This window comes from Dermacentor andersoni, chromosome 3 (assembly GCF_023375885.2).
Source record: "Dermacentor andersoni chromosome 3, qqDerAnde1_hic_scaffold, whole genome shotgun sequence".
NCBI classification, from domain to species: Eukaryota; Metazoa; Arthropoda; class Arachnida; order Ixodida; family Ixodidae; genus Dermacentor; species Dermacentor andersoni.
This window is the reverse complement of record NC_092816.1, coordinates 150400630-150414516: the sequence shown is the minus strand read 5'-3', so window position 1 is coordinate 150414516 and position 13887 is coordinate 150400630. Positions and strand designations below refer to the sequence as shown.

At 47.8% G+C, this 13887-nt stretch overlaps 1 protein-coding gene across 1 annotated transcript in view; it reads left to right on the top strand.

Moving 5' to 3' along the window:
* LOC126524640 (short transient receptor potential channel 3-like) overlaps positions 1 to 13887 on the top strand; it is a 49379-nt gene that overhangs the window by 16306 nt on the left and 19186 nt on the right. The window contains exons 4-5 of the mRNA XM_050172938.3: positions 2983 to 3179; positions 7487 to 7660. Of these exons, the coding sequence (XP_050028895.1) occupies positions 2983 to 3179; positions 7487 to 7660 (371 nt within the window). The remainder of the gene's footprint in view (positions 1 to 2982; positions 3180 to 7486; positions 7661 to 13887) is intronic.

Genomic DNA, 13887 nt, shown 5'->3' with positions numbered 1-13887 from the left:
ATATATATATATATATATATATATATATATATATATATATATATATATATATATATATATATATATATATATATATATATATATTGCAACGCGCCGGCTACGTTCGAAAGAATGATGGATAATGTTCTGCGTGGCCTCAAATGGAAAATATGTCTTTGCTATCTTGACGACATTGTGGTGTTCGCCCCTGATTTCCCAACACACCTGCTCCGCGTCCAGCACGTACTCACTTGCTTGACCAACGCCGGGTTGCAACTTAACTTGAAGAAGTGTAGATTTGCTGTTCGTCAGCTAACAATTTTAGGCCATGTCGTGTCAAAGGAGGGCATTCGCCCGGATCCCGAGAAGCTACGTGCTGTTACTGCGTTCCCAAAACCTACTACTATGAAAGAGCTACGCAGTTTTATCGGCCTCTGCTCTTACTTCCGGCGATTCGTTCGAAACTTTGCGTCAATTATATCGCCTCTCACGCAGCTCCTTGGTGGCGCTAGAGATCTCTCATCATGGTCTCCAGAGTGTGACGACGCCTTCACAACCTTGCGCCGTCTTCTCACGACGCCACCCATTCTTCGCCATTTTGACCCACAAGCGCCAACCGAAATCCATACCGATGCAAGCGGTGTAGGCTTTGGCGCTGTGTTGGCCCAGCGTCAACCTGGCCACCCAGAATACGTCGTCGCATATGCGAGTCCCATGTTAACCAAGGCGGAGACCAATTACAGCGTTACAGAAAAGGAGTGTTTGGCCATTGTGTGGGCGCTTGGCAAGTTTCGCCCATATTTATACAGCCGATCTTTTGACGCAGTGACAGACCACCACGCACTATGTTGGCTGTCGACGCTCAAAGATCCATCGGGCCGCCTTGCCCGCTGGGCATTGCGACTCCAAGAATACGACATTCGCGTGGTGTACCTTTCCGGGCGAAAGCACTCCGACGCTGACGCGCTATCGCGATCACCGCTTCCCCCGAAGGCCAGTCACGACTCCCCCTGCGAGTGCACATTATCCTCTCTGGACGTTGATACTATCGCTGCTGCACAGCGTAATGATCCCTGGACTGCATCTCTGCTCGACCTTCTCTCGGATGCGCCGAAAGTTCCAGCGTCACGTACGCTTCGGCGCCAAGTGCCTCATTTTGCGATTCGCGACCAGCTACTGTATCGACGGAACTATGCCCCAGAGGGACGCACCTGGTTACTCGTCATTCCGAGGATCTTGCGAGCAGAGCTCTGCTGCTCGTTCCACGTCGACCCTCAGTGTGGCCATGCGGGAGTCTTCAAGACCTACGAAAGACTTCGACACCGCTATTACAGGCGGGGAATGTATAATTTCGTTCAAAAGTTCGTCCGCTCTTGTCATGAGTGCCAACGCCGGAAAGCGCCACCGCACAATACCGCCGGTGAACTCCAGTTTACAATGCCCATCCCGACCCTTTGATCGCGTGGGCATAGATCTCTACGGGCCGCTTCCGTTGACTCCTGCCGGCAACAGGTGGATAATCGTTGCGGTAGACCACTTAACCCGTTATTCGGAGACTGCTGCTCTACCAAATGCTACAGCGCAGGAGGTCGCCAATTTCCTACTTCGTCGTTTTCTCCTTCGTAATGGAGGTCCACATGAACTTTTAAGCGATCGAGGCCGCGCCTTCTTATCTGAAGTCATCGAACAACTGCTTGCTGAATGCGCTATTGTTCATCGTAAATGCACTGCTTATCACCCACAGACTATCGGTACCACGGAACGCTTTAATCGAACTCTTGGTGACATGCTCGCCATGTATGTCTCACCTGATCACTCTAATTGGGACCTAGTTCTTCCGTTTGTCACCTACGCTTACAACACCGCGACTCAGGCCACTACCGGATTCTCACCCTTTTACCTTCTCTACGGCCGTCATCCTTCGCACACCATCGACACCATTCTGCCCTACCGGCCGGACCCATCTGAATGCCTGCCGATCTCGGAAGCCGCCAGACAAGCAGAGGAATGTCGCCAGCTTGCCCGCCGATTCACCTCGGACGACCAGAACCGCCAAAAAGCCGTTCACGATGCCCAGAACTCGACTCCCACTTTTCTCCCGGGCGCTCTCGTCTGGTTGTTAGTGCCACACCGCACGCCTGGGCTCGCTTCAAAACTCCTTCCGAAGTACGACGGTCCATACCGCGTTCTCGACAGAACATCACCCGTTAATTATCTGGTTAAGCCGCTAAAGCCGCCGTCCGACATGCGACGTCGTAACCGCGAAGTCGTTCACGTTCAGTCTCAAGCCGTATCACAATTCTACCGTCCTTCCAGAAAACTAAGTCGCCAGGATGGCTCCTTTATTTCCGCGGGGCCATTGTAAGGAAGATGAGGAACGTGCGCTCAGTCAGCAGCATCGGCAGCATCAAGCGCGCAGCAGAGGCTCGAGCTCGGGGACTGTGCTCGGCGCATCGTAGAACCAGCGGTCGCTACGAACCCCAATAAACCTCCTTTATAAAATATATATATATATATATATATATATATATATATATATATATATATATATATATATATATATATATATATATATATATATATATGTATGTATATATATATATATATATATATATTATTACGGTTAAAATGTTGAACAATACATTGCGGACCCTGCACGTTGGACTTCTTCAAATGAACTTAGACTGCGACTGATGATGAAAAAAAAAAAAAAAAACGGTGGCGAACTGCGTTTCCCCGCGATAACGATTCCAGTGTGGAGGCAGAATTGCGAAATGTAAACTTTTTTTACAATGTTCCGCATCTTAGTCTGTCCAGTTCAATAGCTGGATTCAATTATTACGTTATTTTTATACGCAGCATAGTATTGTTCTCGATTTGCTATTGTCCACGTGAGCTGCGAGACAAGAGATAGAGCTTGAGCGCACTATGCAACCTCTCTCTCTGTCTTTCTGCTACTACCACTGCAATGGTAATCAGGAAAAGGCTTCTCTCTTTCCGCAGGTCGGTGCGCCGAGTCGTGCCGCGAGCAGGCCGCACGCCACGGCGAGCGACTGTCTCAGTCGCAGCTGCGTCGCAACGCCTTCCGCGCGCTCAGCAGCCCCGTGCACATCCTGCTCACGTCGGACGACCCCGTGCTCAGCGCGTTCACGCTCAGCCGGGAGCTACGCGAGCTGGCGCAGAGCGTGCCCGAGTTCCAGGTATGTGGCCGGGCACACGTTGACAACAGCGTCGTCGAGGGGTGTGGAGCGCGCAAACAGCGCCTTCTCGAACTTTTACGAAGTTCTCGAAGTTTTTACGGAGCGGAAGCTAGCATCGCATTTACAACGAACCCAGCGGAAGGCATGTGCCAGACTAAACTGCTATGCGAGTCTCTAGGGCAAGTGACAGCAACGTGGAACATATAAAAAGCACCCTGCGTAATGAACACGCTGGCCTCTGCGTGGAAAACGAAGCCTGCAAGCTGCTTTGCAAGTGATCTAATTAGTCTACAAGAAAGCACGCAGGATTCACTTGTCATGGCCAGAATATGCAAATGTTCTCTGGCAATCAAGATATACTGTGTCAACTGACAAAGATGATGATGACAACACAGGCCCTGTGTTGTCTTTTCTTCCGCCCTCGTCTTTCGCGCTGAGCAAACATGTCGATATTGAATCCCCAACTCACCCAAGCTTCCACTTTATCAAACAACTATTGCCTTATTCAAATGAAAGCCTAATTTCTATTTGCAAGCGAAGTTTGTATTGGCTCACAAGTTTCGGTGGCGTTGTCACGGTCATGCATATATATATATATATATATATATATATATATATATATATATATATATATATATATATATATATATATATATATATATACAGTTGCTCCCAGAGCAGAGCAGTTGCGGAAAATGGCGGTTTGATGAGTTGACAGCTTCGCCGGCTCTGGAACGTCAGTCATTAGCAAATACTCCAGTTGCATAGGCACACGATCACGCCACGCGTGCTACCAATCGGAGCCGTTTTGCTTCCGCCGTGGAGGGAAGGGCCTCACGCGAGCTCCGCCAGCTTCGTTTCCGCTCAGTTTAGTCTCGGAAAACGGATGGGACGATGACACGTTGTGCGTTCCCCAGAGGACAAGGCGCCATTCGACGAGCGGCGGCGAGAACTCGCCCGTGAAAGGGCTCGCCGTCGGCGCGCCGATCCAGCCGCTAGAGCCGCACGAGCCCAGGCGATCCGACAGCAACGAGAAGATCTCGAGCTGAGGGAGTGGGAGGCCGAAGGAATCCGGCACCGTTGCCTGTGGGTTACTCGTGACGAAGGTCAGGTGCACGCAGGATAAACTTGGCTTACCCCCATTTTGCGGTGGGCGAAGGGTTGGTCAATGGTTTTCTGAGGGCCACGTGGGAGCCTGAACCTTATATGCGCTTTTTGCACAGCAATTATTTAAAAGCGTATGCCATTTTTTTTCACAGCGGTGATTTAACTAGAAGAAACAGGCTGATGGCCTTTACCCACTCACGGCTGCGAAAGTAAATACGAGGCGTTCTAGTTCATCCGGTCGGTCATCGATTTGTTTCAACTCGATGAAACGGATGCAACTTGACTTTATCTTTTCGACGTTTTCTTTTTTTTGGGTGGGGTACCAGAAAAGGAATATCGAGTAGTCTGCTGAACACTGTCATATAATCTAGTCGAAAGAAATGAAAAAAAAAATAGTTTGCTTGCAGGGTGCCTTCGGCTTCACCGCAATATGGAGCAGCATAACGATGGCCTAGCGGTTATCTATAGTGTTACGTGAACAGAGCTCAGGCAGGAAAGTAACGGAACCTCCGGATTTTATTGGAAGTGTGCTGCAGTCATTCTTCAAACAGCCCATGCAACGCGAGCATTGCACACGCAGCAGAGAATGACACGTGTGAGAGTTCTGACTGCCAGATAAATTTATTTATAGGGTCACGGGATCGTAAATACCAGAACAGTGAATGCCACACGAACGGATGTTACGCAACCTGTGCCCCGGGGGACTCCGACAGCATACTAACCACCGTATTCAGAAATGCAACTTAAGTAGAAGTCCATGCTTGACTTGATCTAAGCGACGCCTATCGTGAACGCGCCGAAGGAAACGCAGTGATCGTCTTTGGGCACGTTTGGGCCAGGCGTCATCTAAATCTAGTCAACCATGGGCTTCGGCTTAAGTTGCATTTCTGAATACGGGGCTGTGTCTTATGATTCAGTCAAAATGCTTGTATACGCTATAGCGCAGTGGCTATAATCAGGTACAACCGGGAGAGGTGTTTCCGACTAGTATGTCGACGACGCGAAGTCGCATGAGATGGCACGTGAATTTCAAGTTGGAAGATTACCACAGTGGAACCGAATTGTGTTCCACGCGATTGTCACACGACGTGGATACACAAAAGGCAAGCATTTTGCTCGTGAAAACGGCGCCGTTATCGAGCACTGTAAAAATTTACTCACGGATGCCGGCCGAAGCAGCGCCTATTTCACGCCGGAAACGCGCCACGTGTGGTTTCCGCACTGGATGCGGTACAGGCCTGGTTGACTGTAGATGCCTTATTGAGCCAAAGAACTTCTATCTAGGGACTACAAGGCAGGTGCGCAAGTTACCAGAGTGGCCTGTAGATGATTTCCGTTTGCGCAATGATTTTGATGACGGTGCAACGCGGCAGCCTGCTGCATTATACTAAACAGGAAATTGGCGGTTCAAGCGCGCATCGAAAAACGCAAGAAAAAGTACGGTTTACGCGTGCGACGTTTGGAAAACGCTTTCCAGTGGTGAAAAGAAGTAATTTGCTTCCAAGGTTTTCATTAACTGTATCAGATTTGAAATTTTGGTCACAGATTAAGCATAACGTTGTCCATATTTTCGCCAAATACGAACTCGGATGCAACACTCGGTCCTCCTAGAACAGAGATCAGACGTTCCGCGTGGTGTGTACCACACGCGTATATCGCTTTTCGGTGCTAATATAAGTAATTAACAGGATATGCTGTAATTACTCCAGGACTCATATCATGGACCATAATTATCAGGAAATTTGAACACTGTGTCACAGTTTGCTTTCCAGTGACACCAATCATTTGCATATAACGCTTGCAAAACGCTCTCGATTGCTGGTGGTAGTTATCGTACCGATCCGCAGCTTTCTTTCTCCTTTCTCCTCTATCGCCCGGAAATTACACAAGGGGGGGCAGTGCCCAGGGGTCATCATCATCATTATCATCATCATCAGCCTGGTTACGCCCACTGCAGGGCAAAGGCCTCTCCCATACTTCTCCAACTGCCCCGGTCATGTACTAATTGTGGCCATGTTGACCCTCCAAACTTCCTAATCTCATCTGCCCACCTAACATCTGCCCAGGGGTGAAAATTGATAATTTTGGCTGTTTTCTTTCTTGCTTGTTTTTTTTTTTTTTTTTTGTAACGACGCTACTTCGGGTTCCAGTGTAAGAGATGCTTTCTCGACGCAAGATGGGAGCTCGGGCTGGCTAACGTCACCACACCTCTGGTACTACGTCACCCACAGCGATCAATCGGAGTACGCGGTTGTCAGCAGCCAGAGGGCTTGTCGCGGCACCCCGTGGTACGGTACGCAGCGCGCGCCGGTTCAGTCTCCGAGGCAACGCGCAGCAGAGGCAGCCACGCGCAACTGTCGTGTCTATGTACCGGAAGCGCAAGGATGAAATTCTTCTTTTTTGTGTTTCTGCGATCGGAGACAGATATATGTTTTCACTTATTTAACTCGAAATTGACAATAATAGGATTGCTGAGAATGTTCTCGCAATTGCCAAATCCGTCAATACCGGTTGGTTGGCTACTTGGCTGCTTGAGTCGCAGCTGTTGACGCCATCGGAAAGCAGAGAGCAAGGGCAAGGTTTTTTTTTAACTGTTTTGACACTAGATTGGAAGTTCCCTACTATTTTCAGTGGAATAATATTTGGCGCTCACGAAAGAACAATGGCAGGAATCGCTCAAGAGCAGCAATCTCCACATGCAACTCCAGGCTGTCCAGAGGGCCCACGACATTGCGGCGGAACTTCATCTCCCGGTCCCATCGTGGGTGGCGCCACCGACTTGATCTTCGGGAGCCTTCGGTTTTAGCTCCCCAAGATCTCAGTCCCTCAGGACTCAAATAAAGTTCTTGTCATGTCATGTCATATACAAAGGGGCTTCATCTAGAAATCTGCAATGTTTTCTTACTATGTTCAAAAAATGTTTCCGGGTCCCTTTAACGGTCGCATCAAATGGAATGACGCTTTAGTTGCGACACAACTCGTCACTACGCCGTAGACGCGTCAGAAATGCGGCTTTCGTAGCGTTCGATTTAGCAATGTCTGCTTTGTGATGCATCGAAATATCCGCTTGATACTAATGCCTTCCTTCTTCGGTAGATTGCCGCTAGACCTTGTGCTGCGAGGAGCTTGTATGAAACTCGTATCTCAAACATGGTGCCATTTTTTTTGTTTTGTTTTGTTTTGCTTGATTTTCCACGCAGAATGAGTACGAGGAGATGGCTGAGCAGTGTTCGCGCTTTGCGGCCGCCATCCTCGGCGCCTGCAAAAACACTGAGGAAGTGGAGACGGTGCTCTCGCAGCCAGAGGGTTTCCCAACAAACAGACCTTTCCGTTTTCCACGGCTCTCTCTGGCGATTCTCTTGGACCAAAAGAACGTGAGTGTGCGAACATATTTCCATGGTTCGCGAAATTATTGGCGTTGTTGACTACAACTAGAATGCAAAAGGGGAGGAGTAGCCGGTGACGCATACGAGCGCGAACCTCTGCAGGTAATATTAATAATATTGATAAGTTGGGAACGGTGCCTAACCCATCTTCTGGCAGGTGGACTCGAGGAACTGCGCATTAAGTGTAAATCTCTAGTACGCGTTTCGCACCGGCTTCGGATAAAAAGAAATAGGAAGGGTGTATTTTTTAGCATACGTGTAGCGCATAGGAAATAAATACATTCGTATATCACCTCAATGTGAAACGCTGACAATAATTGAAACGGCTTCTTCTAAACCACTGTTCAGCACACGGTAATCTGATATGAGCACATCAAGAAACGAAATTTGAACGAACCGCCCCCCCTCCCCCTCCCACACACACACACACACACGCATTTCCTTGGGCAAACACTAAATTACCGTCTGCGGTGCTTAGTCGTCACGTTGTTGCAGCGTTGTTTTACGACGCGCCTTATCTGACAATGCAAAAGCTTTGGTCACATAGACTGATGGTACTGTTAGCATTCGTCAGGAGTTCACTTTCCACAATGCTGACACACACACACACCGACGCACATGGTGACCTGCTGATGGTACACTTGCTTCATCTTCAACTGTCCTTTTATTTGCATTATACAAAAGAAAGGATCGCTGTCACGTAGCGCAAGAATAGCGTTCTGCGCCATTTACAGATGTGGCCAAGGTTAAAAAATTATTATTTCAGGTTTGCGAAACAACGCATGAACTTTGGTAGATATCCTAGTGAAGGCGTCATAAAGAAATACGTTGACCTGGTGTCTAGCATGTGCCAAGTGCGCTAAAAAAGTTCGTTCTTTTTTCGCCTCCATTAATAATGGGAATTCTACTGGCGTGCGTCCTGTGAACTAGAGCCCGGGGGCAAAACGCTGCGGTCGTTCCTTAATAAGAAAACACGAGGACGGCGGTTGATGGAACTTCAAGACGATGATCAAAACGATAACAAGGTAAAAGCGTGCGCCAACGTTTCGACAAGTGCACTTGCCTTCTTCAAGGTGACATATGCTTTCCTCGGCAGAGTGCATATACGTAGCGTTGTTCTAATGGATAGAGGGGATAAGGCGGGTGGCTGAGGCAACGGAGGAAGGTCGATTAGTGGCGAGGGTGTAGAATTGAAAAGAAAGAGGCGCTTCATTCACACGGGCGTGTGTCTTTTCGTGGAAATGGCCTGCACGACGGCGGCGGAGGGGGATTTTCTGCTTCATCCAGGCCCTTTCCACGAAAAAACAAAGAACGCACGGCCGGCTGACACACTGCCGCGGCACCGGACTTGTGCGCAGCAGCCTTTTATTTTCATTTCTACAGCCTCGCCGCTAACACACCTTCGGTCGTTGTCTCACCCACCCGCCTTACCCCCTCTATCCTTTAGAACAACGCTACCCATACACACTCTGCCGAGGAAAGCATATTTAAGCTCGAAAAAGACAAGTCCACTTGTCGAAACGCTGGCACCTGCTTTTACCTTATTATAGTTTTCCTGCCACAAGTCACGCTGCATCTATGTATTGGCAATCGAAATCTCGGGTTCTTTCTTATTGAAATTGATATTGTACATGTATCAGCCCCTGTTATTTATTTCTGTGTGTTTACTTATTTCATTCTTGTGCAAAATTCTAACAACTAGATTCATTGAGTTCTGTGGATCTGCAGCATGCCCAAGTATTATTGTTAATTGAAAAAGTACCTATGAGTGCAGAATGTCCCGTTTGGTGGTAGATATATTATTATTATTATTATTATTATTATTATTATTATTATTATTCTGGAGCATTGCGAATTGCACTACGTTGCCAAAATGTTTTTTCGTGTTACTTATTCATCCTTTCATCAAAATAAAAGTTGTGAGTTTTACGCTCCAAAATTAAGGTATGATTATGAGGCACACCGTAGTGGGGGACTCCGGAATAATTCTGACCACGTGGAGTTCTTTAACGTGCACCTATATTTTAGCCCGCTGATGTTTTTGCATGCTGTTCGCCATCAAAATGCAATCAAACACGTGATCTCGTGCTTAGTGGCGTAACGCCATAGCCGCCTAGCCACCATGGCGGCCAATCTCCTTTGATAACTGGGCAATTTGCTGATTGTTGAGAGAGAGAGAACAACTTTATTGAAAAATGCCTGCAGAATCGGTTAGGCTCCCTCCACTCAGGGAGGACAAGCTTTTACCGCGACGCGGCCACTGCGCCAGTCTCGTGCGTTGTGCTCCTCGATGTCTTGGTCCCTCGCTAGTTCCGCGGGTCCGAGAGGGCCGCCGTCCCCTTCCTGGGGGTGCTGCCCCCCTTCTCCTCGGTTTCGCTCGGACGCTCCCTCTCTAGAGCTGCCGAGACCTGCTGATTGTTGATTTCCTTCAAATGAATCACTCATGCTGTGATTACTCAGTCACCGTAAAATCAGCGGTCATCAAGGCAAAGACTACATACTTACGAAGCAGCGCAAACCGAATTTACAGCCATTGTGATAGCGATGCTAGGCATTCTGCAACTGTGCACTATAGGCAGCGAGAGAGAGAGAGAGAGAGAGAGAAGGGAAGACAGAAAGGCAGGGAGGTTAGCTAGACTGAGTCCAGTTTGCTACCCTACACGTGGGGAGGGGAATGGGGAGTGAAAGAGGGAGAGAGAGAACTTAGGTATAGGATGTCTACAGTCTGGCACTCAAGTCTGTTTCCCTCAGGTAGCGAAAAAGCGCTCGAACTGCTTTCTGGGCCATTGAACTATGAGGCCAGGCCCCCAAGATCTTCGCTTCCGTAAATGGCCTGTCATCCAGTCTATTTAAGGCACACTGGAGAGTCTCGCGTTGATTATCGAAGCGAGAACAGTGGCACAGAAGGTGACTGATGGTCTCTTCACACTTGCACTTCGCGCACATTGGTGAATCCGCCATTCCAATACGATAGCTGTAGGAGTTGGTGAATGCTACTCCTACCCACAGCCGACACAGCAGTGTTGCGTCACGTCGTGGAAGGTTCGCTGGTAATGTAAGTTTCAGTGATGGGTCGAGGCTGTATAAACGACACTTAGAGTTCTGAGGTGTATGCCAGCAACCTAACGTGATTGTACGAGCGAGACTGCGAAGCTCTCTTGCAGCGTCGACTCTGGATAAAGGTATAAGGAGTGTCGGTGAGCCAGCCTGGGCACGTCGGGCAGCGTCATCGGCGAGGTGATTACCAACGATGCCACAATGTCCCGGCAGCCACTGAAATATGATATTATGTCCTCTTTCAGAAGCGCAATGGCAGGTTTCGTAGATTTGTGACACCAGCTGTTCATAATTGCCACCTCGTAAACTTCTCAAGCTCTGGAGGGCTGCTTTCGAGTCACAAAATATTGCCCATTTGTTGGGCGGTTCTTTTTCAATGTATTCGACAGCAGCGCGAAGAGCGGCCAGTTCAGAGCCTGTAGATGTCGTTACGTGTGATGTCGTAAACCTGATGACGACCGATTGAGATGGTAGAACAACGGCGCCCGTAGAATTTTCTGAGACGGAACCATCCGTGTAAACATGAATTCGGTTAGAGTATGAACAATGCAGAAGTTCCAGTGTGATCTGCTTGAGAGCCGCGGTGGTCAGGCTAGCTTTCTTCACTATTCCTGGAACAGCAAGGTACACAGGAGGCTTCTTCAAGCACCACATAGGGGATGGCGTTCTTGTTGCGGGTGAGTGCCTCAAAGACAAAGAGTGCCGGTTAGCCGCAATTGATCTGGAGAACGCTGCCCTGGGTCTTTTTCTCAGGCAATCGAGCGAGATGGTGGTCAGGGACTCGGGATATATGGCGAACATGCACCCGGAGCGCGTCGATATCTATATAGGTCCTTATTGGGTGGTCTCTCGCGGTGGCAATTGTTGCCACGGTTGAAGCATTTCGAGGTAGCCCCAGACATGTTCGAAGGGCTTGGCCTTGAATGCTCTGTAGGACATGGATGTTAGTTTTGTTAGCATTGGACAGCACTGGTGTGCTGTATCGCAAGTATCCCAGGAAGAGCGTCCTGTATAGTTGAAGCATAGATGCCACGGATGTGCCCCACGTTTTACCGGCGAGAAACCTTAGTATGTGGGAGATAGAAGTAAGCCTCTTCTTCAAATATGTGATGTGGGGGCTCCATGAAAGGTCTCTGTCTATAATAACGCCTAGGAATCGGTGAGTTTTTACGTAGGAAATTGGTTGGTGGTCAATAGAAATGGGGGTACCAGGTCATGGGCTTGTGGGTAAAGGCGACTAAGGCGCACTTCTCGGTCGAAATGCTGAGGCCTTGCGCACGCAGGTACGATGATGTTAGGGTCACTGCTTTTTGGAGCCGTGCACGCACCTGGAGACGTGTAACTGCCGAGGCCCATATGCATATGTCGTCAGCATATATAGAAAGGTTTACTGTATGTGGTAGAGCGTCGGCAAGGCCAAGGATTGCAAGGTTGAACAAAGTGGGGCTAAGAACCCCACCCTGAGGGACGCCACGGTAAGTGTAATGGTCAGAAGTTCGGCCATCTGCACTGTGCACAAAGAAGGATCTTTTGAATAGATAGCTCCGAATCCACCGAAACATGCGTCCACCTATTCCATTATTTTCCAGGGCATCAAGGATGGCTTCATGCGTTACATTATCATAGGCGCTTTTCACGTCGAGGAATAGTGCAACCGATATACGCTTGTGGTGTTTTTCCTGTTGTACAGACGAGACTAGGTCGATGACGTTGTCAATAGAGGAACGGCCTCTTCTAAAACCAGCCATGGCATCGGGGTATACGTTGTGGCGCTCAAGATACCATTCTAGGCGGGTGAGAATCATTCTTTCCATGACCTTCCCAACACAGCTGGACAGCGCAATGGGTCGGTAGGACGCTAGGTCAAGTGGCGACTTTCCAGGCTTCAGGAGTGGTATCAAGCGGCTGGACTTCCACCGCTCAGGAACGACGCCATCATTCCATGACTGGTTATAACATTCCAGCAGTCTGCTTCGGCCATCTTCACCTAGGTGGCATAAAGCAGCGTAGGTGATGCCATCTGGTCCTGGCGACGATGAGCGCCTGCATGAGGCCAGAGCAGCGTCCAATTCCTCAAGTGAGAAGGACACATTCAATTCTGGGAAGCGTGTCGCAGGAACTTCACCCAGAATTTCACTATTGATGGTGACCACACTGCCCGCAATCTTCACACAGAAATCTTCGGCTATATCGACCTGTGAGCGGCCTTGATGGAGGGCTAGGGCTGAGAATGGGTGTCGTTGCTGTGGAGACGAGCCAAGGCCGCGCACCGTCCTCCATATGATAGACAGAGGCTTGCGGGGGTCAAGTGATTCGCAGAACGTCTTCCACCGTTGTTCCTCCAACCTGTCCATACGACGTTGGATTTTCTTCTGTATACGTCGAGCGACTCTAAGGTCATTAATTGACTTCGTGCGCCTGTATCGCCTCTCGGCTCTTCTGCGAATCGTTCGAAGTCGCTCAAGTTCCATGTCAAAATCCGTACGTTTTTTCGCAGATGTAAATGTGTACTTAGACGATTATTATTAATATTAATATTAATTAATATTAATATTAATATTAATATTATTAATATTAATATTAATCAATATTAATAATATTAATATTAATTAATATTAATAATAATATTAATATTAATATTAATAATATTAATATTATTAATATTAATATTATTAGGCAGCGAGAGGACCATATTGTGCATAGGGGAATATGCTTAACTCAGCATTCGTTAAACGTTAATGCCGCAGAACAGCCAAGCCAGGTGCTATTTTATGTTGTTCTTTCCGTATCTGCTCTATGTACTTGTTTATCGTACGCTAGATATAATAATAATAATAATAATAATAATAATAATAATAATAATAATAATAATAATAATAATAATAATACCTTTATTGCTTGCCTTTTTATAGGGATAAAAATATGGCTTAAGAGGAAGCTTTAGCTCGGGTGCTCCTATCTAAAGCCATGTAAAAGGCGAATTCGTGCTTCTCAGCAACCACTGCATCACATTTGACGCAGTTTGTTGCATTTAAAAGAAACTCTTGCAATCTAGTGACTTTTCGTTTCGAATTTTTGATTTACGTCATCAAGTTTTTATGAAAAATTGGTGAAAATCGAGCATTTTCAGAAAACGAAACTATCAAGTTTACAACTCT